Source organism: Anolis carolinensis, chromosome 3 (genome assembly GCF_035594765.1).
Source record: "Anolis carolinensis isolate JA03-04 chromosome 3, rAnoCar3.1.pri, whole genome shotgun sequence".
Taxonomy (NCBI): domain Eukaryota; kingdom Metazoa; phylum Chordata; class Lepidosauria; order Squamata; family Dactyloidae; genus Anolis; species Anolis carolinensis.
The window spans coordinates 100,545,277-100,568,247 of record NC_085843.1 but is presented as its reverse complement, the minus strand read 5'-3'; the positions used below and the strand labels follow the sequence as shown (position 1 = coordinate 100,568,247).

The following is a 22,971-nucleotide window of genomic DNA, read 5'->3' as shown; positions in this document are numbered from 1 at the left end:
AGTTTGTATCACAAACAGTATCATCTTGTTGGCAAGAGGTACAGGATGAAAAAGGTGAATGTGTGTCAACACCATAGCTAGAGAATTGGATGAGCTTCAGGTCTCTATATGATAAACTTAAGATTTTGCATGAATTGGAAATTTCAACTAACAAAGTGGCTATTCTTCTCCTTGTAAGCCCTAGTGAGGTGTGTTTCAAACAATTTGACCGGTAGAGGACCCGTTTATGGGATTTTACTGGTAAATTGGTTGGCGTATCAGAAAATGATAAAGAGGCAAATGCGTGGTACTTGAAAATCGGACTTTGCTAACAATCTGATAAGGGTAAACAGCAGTTGTCAAGAATCAGGCTTGTATCTTGTGTGTTATCTAGTGTAAAACAGATACTTTATTATTTTTCAGATTAGTGGATAGCAGAGATGATATAACTTATTACAGGCCCTTAATTGATCCAGTAATGGTTTCAAAGATGATGCTTAGGGGAAAACAGCTTGATGTTAAATGAAAGCCCTCCTTCCTTTAAAAGGACCAGTTTATAACATCACTAAAATATTGGAATCCTCTCACAAGTATAGAAAATAGCCAGATCTCACCCACATTGTCATTCATATACAAGAAATAATTTGTATTAATCTAAAATGCTTAAAGAGGCTTAATGAAGCTATTTACAATTTATTGTAACAAACGTCAAAAAAGAGACTCTTTAATCTAGGGTGTCAGTGGTATTTCAAGCTACACAATGCAGCTCTTTACTGGGCTTTATGCAATTTAGAATTTAGTGCAGCAATCTTCCCGACTCTTAAACTTCAAAACAGCATAGTTATATGTAGTAGCCATCATGTAGATCAGCTGGTGGAAGAGAACAAAATACATGGTATGAGAGACAACAAATTCTTGAAGCCTTTTAGGCAGTTGTGTTAGAATCAAAATGTCAACTCTGTCATGAAAGGATTTCAGGAAAAGCTCTGGAGGAAAAATTGCTTTCTAAAAAAAAAGTCTAGGCTTGGTTGCTGGAGTATAAAAATGCCGATGATGCATTATTTCCCCTGAATGTAGCTCACAAAATATTAAAATGTTATTGTTATAACAATTCCTTGTTTCACTGTTAATCTTTCTATTTCTAATAGTGGCCACTATGAAGAACTCAGTTCATCCTGGTTCAGTACACTTGATTTCCCTAAGAAACAGGCATACATTTTACACTCTCAAAAAGCCTCGAAGGAATGGAAGACAGGACATTGAATTAAAAATATTTCCATTGATGGGGAAATTCAAAAGTGGTCTGACACTGGGGAAGTCTAAAAACTAATACCAACATATTTCTATTAGGAAATGCCATAACTTGTCCATGCAATAGGATGGAGTTAAAAAAAAATAGGCAAAAAGTATTACAAAGCTTGCTTTGGTGCAGAGCTTTTACTGGGAAATGGAAACACTTGCCTGCTATTTGGAATATCCTGAGAAAACTACAGCCAGGTGCCAACAAACACAAAAAGTATTACTTAGTTTAAGTTAGGCAATATTTGAATAATGTCCGAAAAGGGAAAAAACATTGTTATTTTAAAAGAGAGTGTGGATGATAATACTCACCAGTGCTATGACGGTGGCCCCAGCTCCAGCACAAGCCACAATGAACAGATGGTAAGACAAATAGAACTAAAATAGTAAAGTGGAAATATTATAAATTCAGATATTTAGTGGCACTTGGTATCTTCGTACAATTATTAGGATGTTGCCCAGTGTTCAAGGAAAAACTGATTGCTTTAATACTAAGCGGATGCAAATAGCTTTGGCTCCCTGGTTGGTCTTTTGTGTGTGTGTGTGTGTGTGTGTGTGTGTGTGTGTGTGTGTGTATGTGTGTCAGGAATGACTTGAGAAACTGCAAGTTGCTTCTGGTGTGAGAGAACTGGCTGTCTGCAAGGATATTGCCCAGGGGACACCCAAATGTTTGATGTTTTTATCATCCTTGTGGAAGGCCTCTCTCATGTCCCTGCATGGGGAGCTGGAGTTGACAGAGGGAGCTCATCTGCACTCTTCCCAGATTCGAACGGCAACTTTTAGGTCAGCAACCCAATCTTCAAGTCAGCAGTCCTGCCAGTACAAGGGTATAACCCATTGCACCACTGGTTGTTCTGAATGATTGCCTTCATGCCTCATCTTTGACTAGGCTGGTTAGGGCTAGAGTAACTGCAGTTTATCCACAAAAGGGTTACAGGCTTACTAGTCCAGAGAATGGATCAGTAAATACATGTTTCTGAGGTGGTAGACACGCGATGCAGCACACTGTGTTAACCCTGTGTACCAAGCCATGATACTGCAAGCTGGCTGGCGCTAGGATGTGCATTGGGCTTGCTAAATCTAAATGTGCGACAGCCCAAGAGCCAATTTATTCTACCAGATTCTGACACATTCTTATCCCATGTTGTCATGTAGTGCAATCACTGGCACTACATGACAGTATGGGTAAGTCTTAGCCTGGTTGCTTTTATGTGCGGCTTTGTTAATACTCGTTTTTCTTTGTACCGTGTTGCAATAGGGCTAATTTATTCCAAACTTGTAAAATGGATGAAAAGACACGATGCGGCATCACACAACTCATTTTGAACACTAAAAAGTTAGTTGCAACAAGCATTAGTACCCCCCAGCAGTTGTTAGCATCCTTTTATAGTACTATTGAAACGGATGGATACTCTGCAGGTTGTGGGAGAAAGCACCGCTGTCTTGCATCTTTCGCATATACAGCAGGTATGAGCCAACTTCGGCCCTCCAGGTATTTTGGCTGTTCATAATTGTAGGAGTTGAAGTCCAAAGCACCTGGAGGGCTGAAGTTTGCCCATACATGATATACAGCCACTGTTTGATTGCGATAAAGGGCTGCTTCTCCATAAAAGTTTCAGTTTGTAACTCGGGAGTGCTGCTAGCTCTATCTCACTAAAAGAGGAATGGGAATGCTGTGGCCTTCCAGATATTTCTAGATTGCTAGAGTCCCAGAAGTATGGCCAATGCTGAACAATGCTGGGAGTTCTAGCCCAATAACTTTTAGAGGGCCTTATGATTTTCACACATATACTAGAGGCACAACTGACATCTGGTGCAAACTGCCTTTCCGTTTCTTAGACATCAGACATGGGTAGGCTGGTTCTTTCTCTCATAACGTCCCAATGAGCTACCTTTGAAGAGATTTTGAAACTTCCGTTGAGATTCTGCTTCAAAGGCATAGGTACAATAACATAGCTGTGCTCCCATCTCCTGTTACAACACTTGTAAATCCAATAGTAAAGGCTCCTGAAACCACCTTAAAAGCCAGTCAGATTCGGGAGTATTTGCAATTGCAGGCATGGTACCATTAATGCAAATGTGAATAGGGAACAGTTTTGCAGATGCAAACCTAACTTACATATCATATCATAACTAATGGAGAGGATACCAGACTTTAATATATGTAAAACATAGAAATAAGAGTTATGAATGAGACCATAATGTCAGGTGTTTGGCTTGAATCTGCTTCCTGATCCAATCCAAAATGCTGATCTTGACCTATAATACCCTGTACAGCTTGGGATCTTGATGTCAAAAACAGGAAGGATCTTCCCATATGGGTCCCATATCCGTCTAAGGGAAGGTACACTTCTCCCAGCCACCTGCCCCCTTAGTCTAAAAAGATAGGTGGGAGGTGACTATACTCTTAAGAAAGGGTGGCTTAACTTAATTAGTTTGAGGACATATCTTCAAAATACTGTAATTTACTTTGGATGAGGAACAAGCTTAATTTATTTTAGAACACAAGTTGAGTACTTTAGCAAGCTTCTGATAACATGTTTGAGCCAGCTGTCAGGGTGTAAGAGCAAGCACAGGACCTTATGGACTCCCTTACCTCAGGGGTGTTGCACATGTCTGCTAGAGCTGACCCACAGGCCTTGCCAGGTACAGCATTCCAAGGGATGATTCCTGAAGTTAAAATACCAAAAGAAAACCATCATGAATGCTGTTAACTGACATCATTCTCTCTTCCTCTAATCCCATTTCCCTTCTCCACCCACATGCAAGTTGGGTTTCTTTATCACGCACCCACTCATTGACCAGTTCAATCTGGAGTTGGCATCAGCAAGTACAAAATCATATAACTGTGTTCTCATTCTACATCCAGGATAGAGTCCTTGCCAAGATATGTTCTCAGAGCTAGCATTCCCATATGGCGGATAAATAGTTGTTCTAGTCACTACGGACATTGCCATGCTGTGCTTATTTCCTATGTTGATGAGGGGAATGGATTGCTGGGAAAGATGTCTAAAAGTTATTAGGATTTGCCTTAAATTAGGATTGACTACAATACTTTTATTTATGTAAAGGTAAAGGTTTCCCTTTAACATTATGTCTAGTTGACTCTGGGTGGTGGTGCTCATCTCCATTTCGGCGTTGTCTGTAGACGCCTCATAGGTTATGTAACCGGCATGATTGCATGGAGTACTGTTACCTATTGATGTAGCCCACATTTTCATGTTTTTGAACTGCTAGGTTGGCAGAAGCTGGGGCTAACAATGGGATCTTACACTGTCCCATGGATTCGAACCGCTAACCTGCTGGTCAGCAAGTTCTGCAGCTCAGCAGTTTAACCCACTGCACCTTTTATTTATGTACTCTGCTTTTAATTTTTCTCCTTCACTAAGTTTCATGCTTTTATTGGACCTCTTATTTCAAAAATTTCTGTTTTGATTTTTCAATAAACATCTTCTTTCAAATCCATTTTCTTCTCTGCATTCCTGTGGAAGTATTCCTGTAGCAGCTGCTAACATCCAACTACACCGTGTATTACAGTGGTGGGACCCCAAGTGGCTTCTTCCTTTCTATTTATTTCTTAAAATGACTGAAACTGCTTTGGATTAATCCACTCCTCTCTCCTTTTAGAGACTTCTGTGTTTCTAAATATTATGCATATGTAGGGGGAAAAGTTGCTGTCTTTGTGGGCTGTATGGCCATGCTCCAGCAGCATTTCCCCTGCTTCTGTGGCTGGCATCTTCAGAGGTTCTGTTGGCAGTGGGAAAGTGGACTGTATACACACACACGCACACGCACACATATATATCTGTCCATGTCCACGATAGAAGAAAGAACCCTTTTCTGTTTAAAGAAAGTGTGCATATTGCAGTTAGCAGGCAGGAATTAGCATTTGAGTAGCCATAAAGCTTGCAAAGTCAATCAGTGAGGGTATCTGCATAAAGGTAGCCTCTATCCTCTTCTCCAGTTCCATTATGTTGTGGCAGACAACAAAGAAGCAAGGATTTTGTGGTGTGGAAAGCACAGAAGGCACTAAATGCTAGTTCCTTGCAAAGAGCAGTATAAAGCATAAGCACTTGGCCTTCGTTTAGGACTCTGAGTTATCTCTCTTACACTCACTCAAAAAAGCAAAATAAATCAAAGCCGGAATTATTTTTAATTTATTGAGTTAAAACTATTTATTCTACATTTAAACATATTTAGAACACAAAGTGAAAACAGAAACAGTTCAATGTAATTTAGGGATCAGCACAATAAAAACAGTTACTGGTTAAATACTTACACCTCTGCATATATACCTTTAAAAGATTAAAAAGTTGTTCTTCAGATCTGAGTTTCCCAAGAGATAGAGATGATCCACAACAGGGACAAGGTTTCAGTATCATTGCTACTGGTTGACTGGTTTTTTTTTTTTTTGGTTTTTTTTTTGGGGGGGGGGAATGGGCTGAAAAGTGGCTGGATGGCATGGGGTTTGGGTTGGGGGTAGGGACTTAAACCCGAGAGGAAATGGGTTATTTAAACCTGCTTCCTCTTGGGTTTTAGATTACTGTAGAAGGGCCCTCACTTCCTGTTGTCTTGACCCTGTTATTAACTATGAGTCATTTGTAAATCGAATGTTTGTAACTCGGGGACTGCCTGTATATAAAAATTATTTTTAAAGGTGTGGGATTGTCTTCACCTTCCTCTGAGGCCTAGTGACTATGACTTGAGACTAAGGCCCCATCTACACTTCCAGAGAGTTTCATCTATATTATTTATTTATTTATTTCTGACATTTATATCCTGCCCTTCTCACCCGAAGGAACTCAGGGTGGCTTACAACAGTGGCAACAATTAGATGCCCATACAAACCAATATAAAACAACACATAAAACAGTTAAAACTATTAAAATACATTATGAATTAAAAATATACATTTCAAACATAAAATCAGATCCGTTCTTCCTCATGCTTTGTCCATAGTTCAGTCCGTGTCATCTATACTGACGATCGTGCCATCACCACTCAAGTATGGATTTTTGAAATGGTTGAACAGAAGCTCTCTGAAGCTTTAGAGCAGTGGTTCTCAACCTGGGGTCCCCAGATGGTTTTGGCCTTCAACTCCCAGAAATCCTAACAGCTGGTAAACTGACTGGGATTTCTGGGAGTTGTAGGCCAAAAACATCTGGGGACCCCAGGTTGAGAACCACTGCTTTAGATGCTCTTACTGCTTATTACAGGAAAAACCAGCTGATTCCTTATCCATTTAAAATGCAGACGTGTGCTTTTCATTTAAGAACAGACAAGCATCTCAAGCTCTGAGGATCTCACTAGAGTATTGCAGCACACCAAAATACCTGGGAGCTACTCTGGACCTTTTTCTGACTTAACAAGAAGCACTGCTTGGCTACGAAGCAAAAAGTGGATGCTACAAAATAATATACGAAAGCTGACTGGCACAATTTGGGGATCACAATCAGATACAGTGAAGACATCTGCCCTTACACTTTGCTACTCTGCTGCTGAATGCCCAGTTATGTTATTACACCGTGTTATTACAGTGGAAGTGGGGTGGCTCTTAATGAGACATGCCGCACGATCACAGGATATCTACACCCAACACCGCTGGAGAAATTACACTGTTTAGCTGGTATGCACCATCTGATATCTGTTGGGAAGTAGCAGCCAATAATGAAAGGACCAAGGCATTGATGTCTCCGGCCATCCTCTGTACGGATATCAGCATGCCAACGCCTTAAATCAAGAAATAGCTTTCTAAGATCTACAGAGATACTCGCAGGAACACCTCAGCAAACGAGAGTCCAAAAGTGGCAGGTTAAAACCTGGAACCTCAATCAGTGGCTCATATTGGATGTAAAATTTCCTCCTGGGCACACAGAAGACTGGGCGACTTGGAAGGCGCTGAATAGACTGCGCTCTGGCACCACGAGATGCAGAGCTAACCTTAAGAAATTGAGCTACAAAGTGAAGTCCACGACATGCGAGTGTGGAGAAAAGCAAACTACGGACCACTTACTACAATGCAGTCTGGGCCCTGCCACAGGCACAATGAAGGACCTTCTAATAGCGATACCAGAGGCACTCCAAGTGGCCAGCTTCTGGTCAAAGAAAATTTAGTATAATGCCAAGTTTTTAACTTTGTGTTTTTTAATACATTATAACTGTATTCTCAATTTGTTTCTGACACAATGAATAAATAGTGAGGGTCAATGGGAGGGATCTTTAGCCCTGCCTTCTACATGTGGCCAGCCTCAGGCCTCTTCTACACTACCATGTAATCCAGTGCAAAGCAGATAATCTGGATTTTATATGGCAGTGTAGATGGGGCCTCAGTATGTGTCTGGCAAACCAATTTTCATAGGTTTTTGTCCGGGAGGTCAGCAAAACTGTTCACTTGCCTGAAGCACCCATGGCTGTGCTTGTCTTGGTTCAAATAATGCATTTGTTAAACTAGCATCTACGTGAAATGACTACAACTGTCCAGTGTCCCTTCTGGGGAGAGAGGGTGGTCTAGAAATAAAGTTGTTTATTATTATTATTATTATTATTTTATTATGACACAGCAAACAAGATAGATATGCTGGCTTTCATATCACAAAATCACAAGTCGAACACTTCCCAAGTGTCTAGGACTGTGTGATGTATTTTCGGATGATGCGCGCAGATCCCAGCAGGGTGGCCTTTTGCAGCTGGCAGATCGTAATTTTGTCAATGTCTATTGTTTGCTAATGCCGGCTGAGATCTTTTGGCACGGCACCCAATGTGCCCATCACCACCAGGACCACCTGCACTGGTTTCTGCCAGAGTCTTTGAAGTTCAATCTTGAGGTCCTGATAGCGGCTGAGTTTTTCCTGTTGTTTTTCGTCAATGTGACTGTCACCTGGGATGGCGACATCAATGATCCAAACCTTTTTCTTTTCCACAACTGTGATGTCTGGTGTGTTGTGTTCCAGAACTTTGTCAGTCTGGATTCGGAAGTCCCACAGTATATTATTATTATTATTATTATTATTATTATTATTATTATTATTATTATTATTATTATCATTATCATCATCATCATCATCACATTTGCTTCTGATTTTTCATTCACTGTTAAAAATGACATGGATGCTGGTTAGGAGATTTGAACTGACATGTGCACATTAGCTATGTGAAAGTACCAAGTGATGTTCACTTATATAATAGTGCTCTCTCTGCTCCCTAAACAACACAAACACACACTTCAAGTTTCAGTTGAAAATATGAAACTGACTGATGCTGCTAAGATATGGAAAAGATTTTGCACTGTTGTTTTAGATCTGATATGGGCCTGGAGTAACCATGAAGCAATACACCAAACTAGGGCACCTGTGCTGTTAAACTACCGCTCCCATCCGTCCCTCCTTGTCTGCCTGGTGTTAAGGGAGTCCTACTCCTAAATGTCTGGGGACCAGGAGCCCCCACCCCTGCAAAGGCCCCAATGTCCAGGGCAGAATCTGCCTTTGATCTTTTGATATCATGTTTTTCAGTTATGGACAACATTCTAAACGGTTTCAGAAGAGCAGTTTCCACGGCACCCTGTTCAAAGATCATCGCAACTAGTCTGTTGTTCAGGTTCATCTTGGACAGCTCGCAAGCCAAGTTCAGCTCTTGCGTCTCGAACTTCTATTTTAGAGATCACCAGCCATATTCAAGTCCTATGTTTTAGATGAGAAACTCATTTGAAAGAGCCAGAGAAGCCATTCTTTGTTGATATCTATCACCTGGTTGAATCCCATCCCGCACATGTCCAGTCCCTATTCCCTGGCCTGCCTTGTGACTGACCAGGAACACTTCTGTGTTGTTTGGATCACACCTCCCTTTCCTTTTCCTCATCCAATCCATTTCTGCCAACAGACAAAATGTCAACAGGAAGAATTAATCTTGAGATGTGTTACAGCAGGCTCTCCATTTCTGTGGATCAAGTAGGGCCATTTGTCATAGAAAAAGGTTTTTTAAAAAACCAGAAGAAGGGTTTTACCTATGTATCACAATTTCTCCCAAACACAGGGGAGGTTCTCATGTGAGATAATTTGCATGTGCATAACTTAATAAACACAGGTTGACTTGTTTCTTGTTTCCACAGATTTCTCAGCATGGAGAAGTGGTTAAAACGGAAACTAGGCTTGGCTGACGGCAAATTTCCAGATGCTGCCTGGCTCATCCATCTGGCCTACATCCGTTTGATTGGCTTCACCTTTGCGGCGATTGGATGGATCTTGTGCCTTACGGCAATGGGAGTGGTGGAATGGAGGGTATGGTATCTCATGCCTGGCACCAGCACTGAGAAGATCAGGATTGGGATCTGGGGAGTCTGCTTCATGGAACCTACTCCGGATGGTGATTCCAGAAAGCAATGCCTGGAGTTCCTGGACGAACATTTGTCCCTCCCGAAGGAGATTTTTTTGGCACAGGACCTAATGTCTTTGACTTGTAGCATCCTTAGCTCTATCTTTCTTGTCATTTGCTTTATGGAAACTTTTCCACAAAGGAAGACCAAAAAATGTGTTGCTATTTTTTTTTCTGAGTTGGGGGAATTCTCTATTTACTTTCTGGGTTCACCATCCTGATACCACTTTTGTGGAATATGTATTCTGTATTGGTGAATGATAGTATTTATTTCCCTGATTATTTTCAGCAGCCTGTTCTTCCATATAAGGAAAATGTTGGCTTTGCCATCTATGCGGGGATTTCTGCTTCAGGGTTCCAGCTAACAAGTTCAATTCTGATTCCCAGTGAGAAATGTTGGTTTAGGCCCAAGAGAGTCCCTCCAATAATCATGGTCATACCGAAGGAGCCCAGTGCTGACACTGAACCCTGTCCCCAGTGTGGATCAGCCATATCTCTTGAGATATTCAGATCTGATGAACAACTTTTTAATCTTTAAATGGCATATATGCAGGGGTGCAAATATTTTAAATAGTAGTTTTTATTGTGTGCTGATCCCAAAAATTACATTGAGCTGTTTCTGTTTTCACTTTGTGTACTAAATATGTTTAAATGTAGAATGAATGTTAACTCAATAAATTAAAAATTAATTGTGGCTTTATTTTGTTTTGTTTTTTCAAGTGAGAGTAAGAGAGATAACTGAGATTCCTAAACAATGGCCAAGTGCTTGTGCTTTAGACTGCTCTTTGCAAGGAACTAATATTCAGTGCCTTTTATGCTTTCCACACCACAAAATCCTTGCTCCTTTGTTGTCTGCCACAGCAGGATGAAACTGGAGAAGAGGACAGTGTTACACAAGTCATTTCCAGGCTCCGTCCATGCAGATACCCTCACTGATTGACTTTGCAAGCTTCATGGCTACTCAAATGCTAATTCGAGCTTGCTAGTTGCAACATGCACACTTTTTTTGAACAGACAAGGGCTCTTTCTCCCACTCTGGACATTCCACACACTCCACTTTCCTCACTGCCAACAGAACTTCTGAAGACGCCAGTCACAGATACAGGTGAAATGTCAGGAGAGAATGCTACTGGAACATGGCCATACAGCCTGAAAAACTCACAGCAACCCAGTGATTCTGGCCGTGAAAGTCTTCGACAACACATTGCTGTCTTTGTGTTTTCCACAGCATATCTATGGAAGAGTCTGGTGGCCCTGATCCCCAAATCTCAGTTTTGATTGTTGATTACAACAAATAATGAATCAAGACCAAACCGAAATCGAGGGCCCAATGAACAGACCTAACAAGACCATCTTCCAAACACACAACATATCCAGGCTAGTTCTGCTTTCCGGTTCTTTGGTGTAGGTTTTTTTTATCATTCAATAAGCAGTCACTGAACTCTTAGATCTCTAGATGACTATTCCTACTGGCCAAAATCTCATGTAATTGCTTCCTAGCTGATAAACCCTTCTCCCCCTTTGCTTCACTGATTTTGACTGACTGAAGCCAGTACTATACAACTGTACTTTGGACATGCAAATCACCCAATGCTTATTTTGACATGTTCCACTTATTAGAAGTTCACTACCATATTAATGAATTCCATCACATCTGGGAAACCAGATGCCTACCCAGTCTTCTACATGCACGCACGTGCACACTCTCTCTCACAATTATCCTCTTTTCATTGATTTAATTGAAGCTTAAGTGTCATAAAACACACAACCAGTACAAATCTAGCCTTATATATTAAATGATATTGCCAGTGTAGATCTGGTTGGCATACATTTAATACTCTAGCTGTTTTAAAAAAAATCCTTTCCTAAGTAATAATATTACATTCGCAACTTAGGATAAGTGTTTTTGCAGTCAAGCAAGCCTGGTTTGTGCTGATTTTGGCCATCTGGCTTAACTGGAATCTTGGGATACCACTTTACAGAAAATGTCACAACTCCACATGAAAAAGCTGCTACTTTTATCATATTTTTCAGGAGTATTCTGAAAACATGGTTGGCTGACAGGAACAGGAGCACTCCATTGTGCAGCATGTACTTTTGCTTATTTCTATTGCCATTTCTATATACAGATCCCTTCATTGCCACCATGCTTATATATTCTCTTCATATGGAAAAGTGCTGACAGTTTTAATCTCAGGGAAGCAAGATTTTACAGCTGATTTTAAAGAACCGATTCTGCACTTGCATTCGCCTGCCAAAAAAATTTCCAAAAATGTTCTAGCTGAAAATTTATCTGGTCTGAAAACCAATTATACATTTTTCTTATCCCTTCTCTTGATATGAACTATTTAAAATCCGCTATTGCTGCACATTTGAAAATGGTTTTAGAATAAAAGGAGGTATTGCATATAAGCCCATGAATCAAGTGAAATCTAGAAAGGACTTAAAGAAGCCATCAGATTTTGACTTTGAATTCAGTTTTCCATCCCTGAAATCCAATGAATGTGATCACGTCCCCGCTTCACCTAATCTCAGTACTTATCCGCCTCCCCCTTGCAAAAATAGCCACCAAACAGGCATTCGTTATACAGAGATCTGCATAATATAGGTGATACCTGATTTCAGAATATATTCTTCTGATGCATCCTTCTGCTACCCACCAAAGTTTTAGCTATATATTTGCCATCCACATAGCAAGTGTATCTATTTCAAAATATAAGCCTAAAGGAAACTATTTTGTAAAACTACATATAGTTCACATTGTAGACAAAAGAAAAAAATATCCAGATTCCAAGCCAAATGTTTTTTTAGGACACTGGCCTAAGATTCTATTATTGTTTTTGGTATTTGATGATGGGGTCAAGTTTCCCTAAGCAATTTATATTGCTGATTGTTTTATTATTAAGCCTGATATTGTAATGTGGATAACAGCCACAAAATCACTTTAGATAAATGACTTGCCAAATACAGTTAAACTAGATGCATCTGGAAAGAGGTCAGTGTAATCTGCATTAATTGAAAAAGTAATGACATGTTCATAGACTCCACACTTGGTTGCTTTCAGTTCATCTCCTAAGGCTAAGACAGCCTTCTTGAAGATAGGCAAGGAAAGAGGATAAAACATTTAATCAGGATTAAAATAAGTACCATATTGCCTGATATCGACACAGATCTGGTCCGCTGAAGTTGTCATATTTCCTGGGAGTGATCTGATGACTTCACAAGTTGACCATATGTTGTAGAACATAAAGACTGGCACAGCGGAAAAGCCAAAGACGCCCAGCCAGGCCACTCCAAGGACATAGGTGAGGAAAACAAACTGCAAAGAGGAAACAGGCACAGGTCATAGAGAGAGTTACAATTTTTTTAGACATTTCTTCAGGATGTTATGATGTGTTCCTACATTTGATTATAAACACAAAAGCAATCCTAAACCTAAGTAGGATATGAGCTGTCAGGATCTTTCATTCTGTCAATAAACTTTGAATATTTATTGAAATGACTCAAACCTTTGATTCTTCTTTTGAAATATCTGTTTCCCAAAGTGAAAATAATATTATTAATCGTCCTCGAAATACATTTCTAAGTGAACTCACGGACATAGATCTTGCATTGTTAGATGTAACTGCAGACCTCCGTTGCAGCAACTGATGATGCCGCCACCCCCCCCCCCCCCCGAAAAAACTACCTTTCTTTTCAGTCATCATCCCAATGGAAGGGTTTATGAGGTGCTGAAGATTGGAGAGCTGGGAGAGTGTTCTCCAGTCATGTGGTGTTTTCAGGGCAAGTATACACAACTGCTTATCTCAAGACTTGGAGAGGACACCACAGTCATTTTAGACACAGCCTAAAAGAACACACAAAAACCTAGGTCTAACACAATATGAATTGCCTGATCAGAATCTTGGGTAGAGATTAAAAAGGGCTTTTATTTTTCCACCCATCTTTCTATTTTCATATTGCAAGATGCAAGGAACCTTATAATGTAGATTATTATAAATGCCAGGAGAAATATCTTGCTTCATCGAAAAAGGGAAGAGCAGCAGAGCAAATTCATTGCCCTGTGCGCAGTTTCCTATCGGCAATGCTTCCCCAATCACACATTGCCCGGAGAAGCAGGCTCCTGTGTTGGCGGGGGGGGGGGGGGGATGCATCATACGACACTTCGACTTCACTTGCAGGCAGGGCCTCTGTCGGAAATCCAGCGACGTCATGGGACCTTTTCCCACTATGAAATTACAGCACTGTGATTCCACTTTAATTTTCATGGCTGCATTCTGTGGAATCTTTGGATCTGTAGTTTGGTGGGACAATAGAGCTCTTCAACTGAGCTTTCTAAACACCTCTTTCTAAACTGCAAATCCCAGAATTCCATGCAATGGACCCACAGCAGTGAAAGTGGAAACACAGAGCTATCATCATGCACTTTATAAGATTTCTTCACTGAAGAGACTTTCCAGCCCCATATTATGTGATAGAGGCTTGTGTTTGGCTCCTGTATGGTGTTAACTGTGGATAGCTGGTAGCACTAACAAAGGGATACAAAAAAAGACCATGATGGATAACTTTCAAGCACTCCCTTCATAAATTATGGCCATCAAGTCAAGTAGATTGGACAAGATCCAGTGGTATAACTAATTAGCCACTACTTAAAATAGAGTATCTCACAATTGAAACATACTTGATAAGAATGAATTAGGCAATGGGTAACAAATTAGCTAACAAATTCTTCCAAGTACACTATTTTCCTTTCTCTGTGTAGGTCTAAAAATGCCCATGTGCTTAAACATTTTCCTGACCCTCCCCTTCATCTGAGATTGCTAAACACTGAAATCACTTTGGCATGGAACTTTGGTTTTTTTTTTTTTCCACAGAGAGCCTCTTTAACTTTTCTCCCAATTTTTACTGAGTTCATGGTGCTGCCAAAACATTGGCCCACCTCAGTCTTTCTCAATGCCTTCCTTTCCAGTGTAGCTCTTGGAGTGTCCTGACGGTCGAATGAAATAGCTGGAATGGTATCTCTTTCAGCTTTACCTCTATTCTGTATATTGCCAACGGAGCGTAGCCTATTCGTCTTTTACTTGCTTTGTGCAATCTGCTTAGAGTCCCATTGCTTTTTCTACCCTGGACTAATTGTTCTGAATGTGGCAATATTGGTTTTGCTTTAAAACAAAACTGTGGCCTGAAATTTGGCCGCTTGATGCAACTAAGGGAACTTTCAAACCACACGACCACAATGATGTGATCCTACTTTAATTGTCATGGTTCTGTCCTATAAAATTCTGGGATTTGGAATTGCGATAATGTTCAGAATTATTATCCAGGGAGCACTAGTACACTTCCTCCAAACTACGAACTATACAATTCCATATGATGGAACCATGGTAGTTTTATAGTAGAATAATTTTTGTGAAAGAGTAAGTGCTATCTGGAGAACCAGTTTGTGTGTGTGTGTGTGTGTATGTCTGGAGCGACTTGAGAAACTGCAAGTCGCTTCTGGTGTGAGATAATTGGCCATCTGTAAGGACGTTACCCAGGAGACGCCCGGATGTTTTACCATCTTGTGGGAGGCTTCTCTCATGTCCCTGCCTGGGGAGCTGGAGCTGACAGAGGGAGCTCATCTGCATTCTCCCCAGACTCAAACCAGCAACCTTCAGATCAGCAACCCAACTTTCAGGTCAGCAACCCAACTTCAAGTCAGCACTCCTGCCGGCACAAGGTTTCAACCCATTGCACCACTGGGGGCTCCAGCTGAAAAGATTTCTGTTCGGTTCTCCTTCCTGATTGTCCCATCATGACCTGCATATTTCTTTTTCAAGCTCTGAGTTCATTCTATGTGTCAAGCTTTCCAAGAAGAACGTCTCAAAATATGAATGGGGAGAAATAACAATTAAAAATGAAGAACTGGAAGAGAAAACGAGGAGGACCTGGGTAGGCATATAGAGCTAAGCACTGCTGTATTCATGATTCCTACGTAGCCCCTAGTTTAGGGGCTACATAGGGATCATGAAGGTCCCTCAATCCCCACTTAGCAGGAAGCCAGAATTGTAATTGACAAGAACCTGTCACCTTTCAGTTGGAAAGCAGGTGGCTGACAGTCTCACCAACACCCTTCACACAAGTGACTTCTGGTGCCCAGGGGGTTTGTGGCCCTTCTTCTGCCTGTCACACCCTGGGAGGGGAGGGCACTGTCAGCTGCTTCCCAAGCAACAGGAAAATGAACTTCAATTGATTGCAGCAGTTTTCTGCTTCGCCACTGGAGATGAGGGCAGTTGGAACAGGAGTCACTGCATAGCTCTGTAACTGATATTTATGCATTTGTAACTCCCCAATAGGCTCATGGCCATTGACTTTCCTAAAGGCAAAACATCCCACATACAAGACTGGTTAAGATAAAAACAGGTATTAAAGAAACTATCAAAACCATGATTCAATGGAACAAAGATTCTGAAAGAGTCTGCCTGATAACATTGACATTTTCTATTGGTGAAATAATTGTGGTTCTCCACAGTACTGAATTGCAAAGAAAATCATTCTGAAACAACTTCACAATAGCATTTGACACAACAGAAAACATGCACAATTTATCACAAGGGAAATGGCAAATGCTGGCATTTCCACAGAAGGTTTTTTAAAGATATATTGTATTGTAAAGAGCAATCAGATTACTGAAAATGGCAGCTTTCTACCAATTATGGCAAACATGACTAGATACCCATTGTTAATAACACTAAACAAATAAATTAAATCATCAATATATGCAGACAGCAGCCAAAGAGTTGCTCCAAAGACAAAACCTAAACCTCAGAGAGTGGAGCAGCCCAAAAGAATCCTGTTTTTTTCTATTGATTCTTCAAATCTCATCTGCGAAATACCAACATAAGAAGTTGCAAAGTTGAATCATACTCTACATTAAATGGAACATGCAGCTTCAGGCCTTCCAACTTAAAGTAAATACACACGACCCAGATCCACACTGAGACCAGTGCAGATGGGGTGGGGGTGGTTTCTCTCCCTCTGTTTTAATTTTAAAATTCACTCACATGTATATACAAGCACAAAGGGGACATGTCAACTGGCACCATTTTTAACCCCATGTGAGTATGTGAATTTTAAAATATAAATCAGGTAAGGGATAGTTTAAATCTCAGACACTAGTAATGGTTAGCTATACAGTGAGCATGGCCACAATGTAAATGACTCATGGGTTTTGGGGTCCCTTTTCATTTTTGTTTTGTTGCTTTCTAGGCTTGAGCGATCCACGTAAAAATTGATTCTAAACTCGCTTCAAAAGTAGGGGGCGCTAGCGTTTCGTTTCTGATGTCATTTCCGAACTTTGCCCTCAAAATTTTTCGAAATTTAACGAAAATTCGTTAGTTTCAAAAGTAATTCGTTAATGGCGGACGCACATGCGCTGTGGCCCAAAACAGCCCAGGAGGGGGGGGGGAGTAAGATACCCAGCCAATGTGCACTTACTGCACTAATGTGCAAGAAAATAAAAGGGAAAAATACAGCCTCCCCTTTGCCCAAGTTCTATTTGTGTGGATTATGGGAATTGCACCGTTTGCCAGACTTTGCAAGCATTGATAAGCTTAAGAGAGCCAGCCATTTGTGCAGTGCAAGAAAATAAAAGGGCTACAGAAGGGATTTTTTACCTGTGGCTCTTGAAATTATCTCCAGTGTTGTATTCATGATACTTGCTCTGTACTCATTACAAGTAGTTCTGCTGGTACTGAGGGATGAGCTAGTGAGAAAGAAACCCTCTCTCTCCAGATCCCCGGGCCGAATGAGCCACGAGGCTCCCTGCAGTTTTCATTCAGGACGTACAAGCCCCTCCCCTGAGTTAAACGTGCTCTCCGATTGGCCACAAGGTGGAAACAACATGCTAGGTTGCCCCAGTGCACTGAAACAAGTTTGGGTGATTTGCAAATGCTTGCTTACCTAAAGAAAAAAAACGACGACATCAGAAAAATTGCCTATCGCGGTTCGAAACCGCGGGATCCACACGACGGGATAATGCGATTCGAATATCGCTTCAAAAGCGACAAAACAAACAAATTACTAATGATAAACGGGGAAATCGAATTTTTTGAGCAAGCCTGTTGCTTTCTATGTTATGATATGATACATGTTGATCAGGCTGATTGTACAATACTGATTTTCCATAACAATTCATACAAAGGCTTGTACATGTACACACAAGACTCTTATCTTGGGATACAATACAAACAAAAATTATTTGTAACCAGTTTTCTTACTGTCTGAAATGACAAGGGAACACTCCAAGTTTAGTGTCTGTGAATGTTTCCTAGTTCCAACGGCAGGGAAACAGTCCAGGTGTATTGTTTGTGAACTCACTTGTGTGTTGTTTAGGCCTTGGAAGATTTCACAGGAATTTGAAGACGTCTTCCTATTCTGGCACCATCACATCCTAGATTTTACCAAGCCTAACAAAATTATATCAAGTCTAGAAGGAATCAGTGTGGAATAGTGGTTAGATGATGATTCTGGAGACCAGAGTTTCAATCCATGAATCCACTTCACCATAAAAACCTACTGACTAACCTCGGGCATGTCACATTTCCCCATAGAAAGACTAAGGCAAACCCCCTTTGAACAAATCTTTCCAAGGAAACCCTATAATACATTTGCTTCGGAGTTGCCATATGTCGGAAATGACTTGAAGGCAATAACCGAGCTTAGCAGCCCATACCTAATCAGCTGACCATCACAGAACCATACTGCTGTAGTTATTCAGTTTGAACAATATCTCAGAATACTAGTACAGTGTTCCCTAACTTATCGTGGGGAGTTACGTTCCAGGACCTCCCACAATAAGTGAAAATCCGTGTAGGGACACTATATTTATTTTAATAAATATAGCGTCCCTCCCTCTCTCCCTCCCTCTTTTAATGTACTGTACTGTATTCCTTCTTGTTTGCTGGGGTGATGAGGCGCAGGTGGGGCCTACTGGTACTGTCTGTGGGCAGATGAGGAGGACAGGCTGGGCCAGGCCACGCGCCTCAGCCTGGGCCCTTTTGTACCTGCAAGGGAGGGTGGGCCATATGAAAAAATCAGTGAAACAGCGAATCCGCAATAAGCGAACTGCAAAGTAGCGAGGGAACACTGTATACTCATAGAGTATTCAAATAAACACAATAGTCTATGCATAAAAGAACATGTAATGACCAAATAATAATATCATGTATTCCCAATACGAAGCTCAATACAGTGCCATAACAATACAGTGAAAAGGGAGCAGATGCTCTCCAGCAGAAAATATCTCAATTCAATATAGTCCCAAGGTCTCACAGTTTATAAGCTTCAAGGGTCCAAGTTCGACAATGAATTCTTCCAAAAGAGTACTTAGTAACTTAAAACTTTATAACTTTAAGGTTTATAAGATTTATAAAGAGTACTTAGTAACTTAAAGGTTTATAAAGTACAATTTATAAAACATTGACTGAATCTTTAGAACTACTCGCTATTGGAATTCCTATAAGCAGAGTCATTTCTTGTGAAGGCATCAGGCACTGTGTGAGTATACATTAGACATATGGGTCATTTTAATTTTTGTATTATTTCTGGTAAAATATTTGCTCTATTATGTCTTGTTTTAGATATGAGTCAATAGTTGCTGATCACATTATCTCCTGAAGAAGGGGAATTTTTCCTCGAAACAGGGTACAAAAAATACCCAGGCACCCCTGTAGCAGCAGCCACACTGACATTGCATTGACAACTAGACCTGTCTACTCCTTGTGTGATCTATCGTTTCTTCACCTTTACTTCTTTTGGAAGAATTCATTGTCGAACTTGGACCCTTGAAGCTTATAGACTGTGAAACCTTGGGACTATATTAAATTTGAGATATTTTCTGTTGGAGAGTATTAGCTCCCTTTTCATTGTATTCTTATGGCACTATATTGAGCTTTGTATTGGGGATACATGATATTATTATTTGGTCATTACAAGTTCTTTTGTGTATAGACTATCATAGTTATTCAGTTTGCCATTCCTGCCTTCTATTGTTACCTCTTTCTGCTTTTAATGGATTAGTATTTGAGAGAGAAAGAGAATGCTGAACTGATCACTTGTTTCCAAGTCTAGACAGAATGGGCATAAGGCTGATGTGAAGATGCACTAATACGTAACTGGCAGATAAGACCCATTTTATTATTTCATTGTGGTAACTATCATTTTACCTCCTCCAATCAGATACCAAGGAAAGAGCCTCAAGGGAGCAAGAAGAGCGTCCAGGGCTTATGGAATAAGGCATCAAGGGGGAAGACGGCAAGAACCAAGCTATGGCAGATGGTGCATCCCTGGAGCAGATTGTGGTGCTTAGAGCAGCATGAAAAATATGCAGAAGGCTGGTGGGGGAAGGGAGAACAGAATGGGATAGCATAGGATCAAGCTGCTAGATTTGGGACTGAGGAGAAAGTAAAATTATTTGCCAGTGTGTTGGAATACAAAAATGCTGAGAAGTTCTCACTCTCTTGTTACACGATAATCTTCATGTGAAGAATCATAGTCAACCAGAGAGAAGCTTGTCTTCTGGAACTTGGTTCCAGATGTCAGTTATATACTCCTCATCCTAAGTGCTGAAACATTACTGAGATTGAACTGTAGATAATAGTTACTACACCAAAAATCCAATTACATATGGCATAGAGAATTTTATGACAATAGCATATACAATCCCAGAGCATAATACCTGAAACCAAGGCCTGACATTCAACGTTTCTTATTTTATGGAAGAATCTGTATAAAAACCAGCTACTGTTATGATGGACCTCCCACTGGCCTTCTATTGCTTTGATGTATCTGACAAGGCCATTTTTGGGCACACCAAATAGCAGTGTGGGATGGCTGCTGCTGGGACCAACCTCCTAGAAAAACGTCCAGAGTAATGGCAGTGTGTTATCTCACAGTAGAAAAATGGTATATTAACTTCTAAATCTGATACTTGACAAATGCTTAGACATTTAGACACACAAAATGATTACAGGTTTTGACAAGAACAAATGCTAATCATGTTACTGTATCACACTCACCATGCCACTGATGCAACGGCCGCAGATCGTAGTCTTGAATTCACCATGAAGTTCCTTCACAGCACTTGTTGTATAAAAGCCCTCAGCCAACAGGATAATTCCATACAAGAAAAAGAATGATGCAATTCCATAGATCACATATTGCATTAGTTTTATTCTGAGAAGGAAATAAACAGGGAAATCAAACTTTACAATGTTAACCTACATTCCCTTTCCAATCGATATAGAGAAATTAATGCAAAAGGTAAACATTTTAGAATGAAATCATAAATGGGATGGCAATATATTCAAAAGGCATAGTTTTATCAATGAACCAATATACCTTGGGAAATGATCCCCTTGTAAGCAGTGCTATTTCCATATTGTTGGAGATCAGGGAGATGAGAGGGGAGGCATCCAGCAATTCCTATAGCTCAGTGGTTCCCAGCCTGTGGTCTGTGGATCACCAGTGGTCCCCAAGAACTAAAATATGCTCCGTGGCCTCACTGTTACTACACCACTGCAACAAGGGTGACTGGTCTAGTGAAACCCTCTCATAGTGTCAAGGCAACGAGGATGTTGGGAAGGGAGAGGCTGACTACCCATGAAAGGTGCAACGAAAATTTTCCTGACTGCTGCTTCTCCTCCTCCCTCCCCCTGAGCAGAGCCATTCCATGTGGCACCTGGAAGCGAGGGTGCCTTGATATCTTCTTTATTAGTCCTGTTCCTGGGGTTATTTGGGGTGCTGGTTCAGAAAATTGCATTAGATAGACCACATCAGTTCTAGATTATTAAATATGGTTTTCTGTGGGCAAGCAGATGGTGACTACTTGATGGCATATGTTCTGTATCAGAAACTAGAGCTGATGTGGTCTATCCAATGCAATTTTCTGAATCAGCAGCCCAAATAACCAAACCGAATTGAAAGTTGACCAAACATAGATTCGTAAACCCTTTGGTACTAATGTCAGAGAGTGGCCCCTGGTCAAGTGGTCCCTGGTCAAAAAAAGGTTGGGAACCATTGCTGTAGCTGGATGTGCTGTAACAGGCATATGGAAAAAAACTCAGGAGTCCTTGCAAGCTCTCTGCAGATGCATATATACTTATATCTATATCTATATATATAATAAAAGTGAATGTTTGTATGTATGTTTGTATGTATACGAGTATGTGCCAGCATTCTGTTTGTATGTATGTATGTATGCAAGTATGTGCCAGCTTTCTGATTGGCTGCCACTATCGCAGGCCACTGAGACCACCAGGAATGACGGATCTGGACCAAACTTGGCACACTTAATCCCCATGATGCGCTTTACGTCCTGGTGCCATTTGTGGGACGATGGGATTTGTAGTACTTTCAATTGCTACGACTCCCACTGGCCACCATCGACATCCAGCAGTGACATTAAAGAAGGATGGAAAGAATATGGAACATCCTAAAGACAAACTGCATGAGAAAATTCTGAAGAATTTGCTTGAATTGGGGAAATGAGACAAGATGACTGAAAATAGCCAGCGGCCTTTCTGTGTCAAGGAGGGGAAGGACTACAGCCTAGATCAGGCATGGGAAAACTTCGGCGTCCCAGTGTTTTGGACTTCAATTCCCAAAATTCCTAACAGCTGGTCCAAAACACCTGGAGTGCCAAAGTTTGCCCATGCATGGCCTAGATCCAACAGTTAATTACAAAAAGAGTAGACCCACTGAATGAATGGATGAATGGTAAGTCAACACATACATAAAACCCATTGATTACATAGGCTTTCTCTCACTGGGAATAACAGTTGGAGACAAAGACAGAAGAACACATTTATGATTATATACTATTTATTCCAGCAATTAAAGGAAAAAGGGAGAACATTATTTTCACAATATATTACACATTTTCCATGTGGTTCTGTGGCACCTACAACATAAATATAATGACTGTGCCAACTGCAAATGTTTAGTGATAATATTTATTATTTTATCCTTAGATTCAGCTGTATATCTTCCTGCATACTTCCCCAGGATATTTTTAGTGGTCTGCAATCTCTAGGCAACGGTTCCCTTTTTTACCTTCAGTTGCTATGGAGCTGAATAAAGTATGCTCTCTTGTGATTTATTGCCACTCTTAGTTTCCTTTTCTCTGTCAAATTCGACAAGACATTTCAAGGGAAAGTATATGCTGAATCCCTAATAGATGTAGAACATTGAAAGAGGTGTACAAAGGCTATATCATCAATGCTAGTAATCTACCTAAACATTGGGTAAACCTCTTGTTGGTAAGAGCTGTTTGACAGTGGAATAGGC

General features: G+C 40.6%; 1 protein-coding gene across 5 annotated transcripts in view; it reads right to left on the bottom strand.

Moving 5' to 3' along the window:
- The window catches only part of gpm6b (glycoprotein M6B), a 154,116-nt gene that overhangs the window by 2,334 nt on the left and 128,811 nt on the right, over positions 1–22,971 (bottom strand). For 3 of the 5 annotated variants that reach the window (XM_008107228.3, XM_008107224.3, XM_008107227.3), the window contains 4 exons: positions 20,703–20,859; positions 12,793–12,964; positions 3,875–3,948; positions 1,591–1,656 (listed from right to left, as the gene is read on the bottom strand). In XM_008107228.3, coding sequence (XP_008105435.1) covers positions 1,591–1,656; positions 3,875–3,948; positions 12,793–12,964; positions 20,703–20,859 — 469 coding nt within the window. Of the gene's footprint in view, positions 1–358; positions 850–1,590; positions 1,657–3,874; positions 3,949–12,792; positions 12,965–20,702; positions 20,860–22,971 lie in introns of those variants that run through there. The other 2 variants (XM_008107230.3, XM_062975258.1) reach the window with 1 other exon arrangement.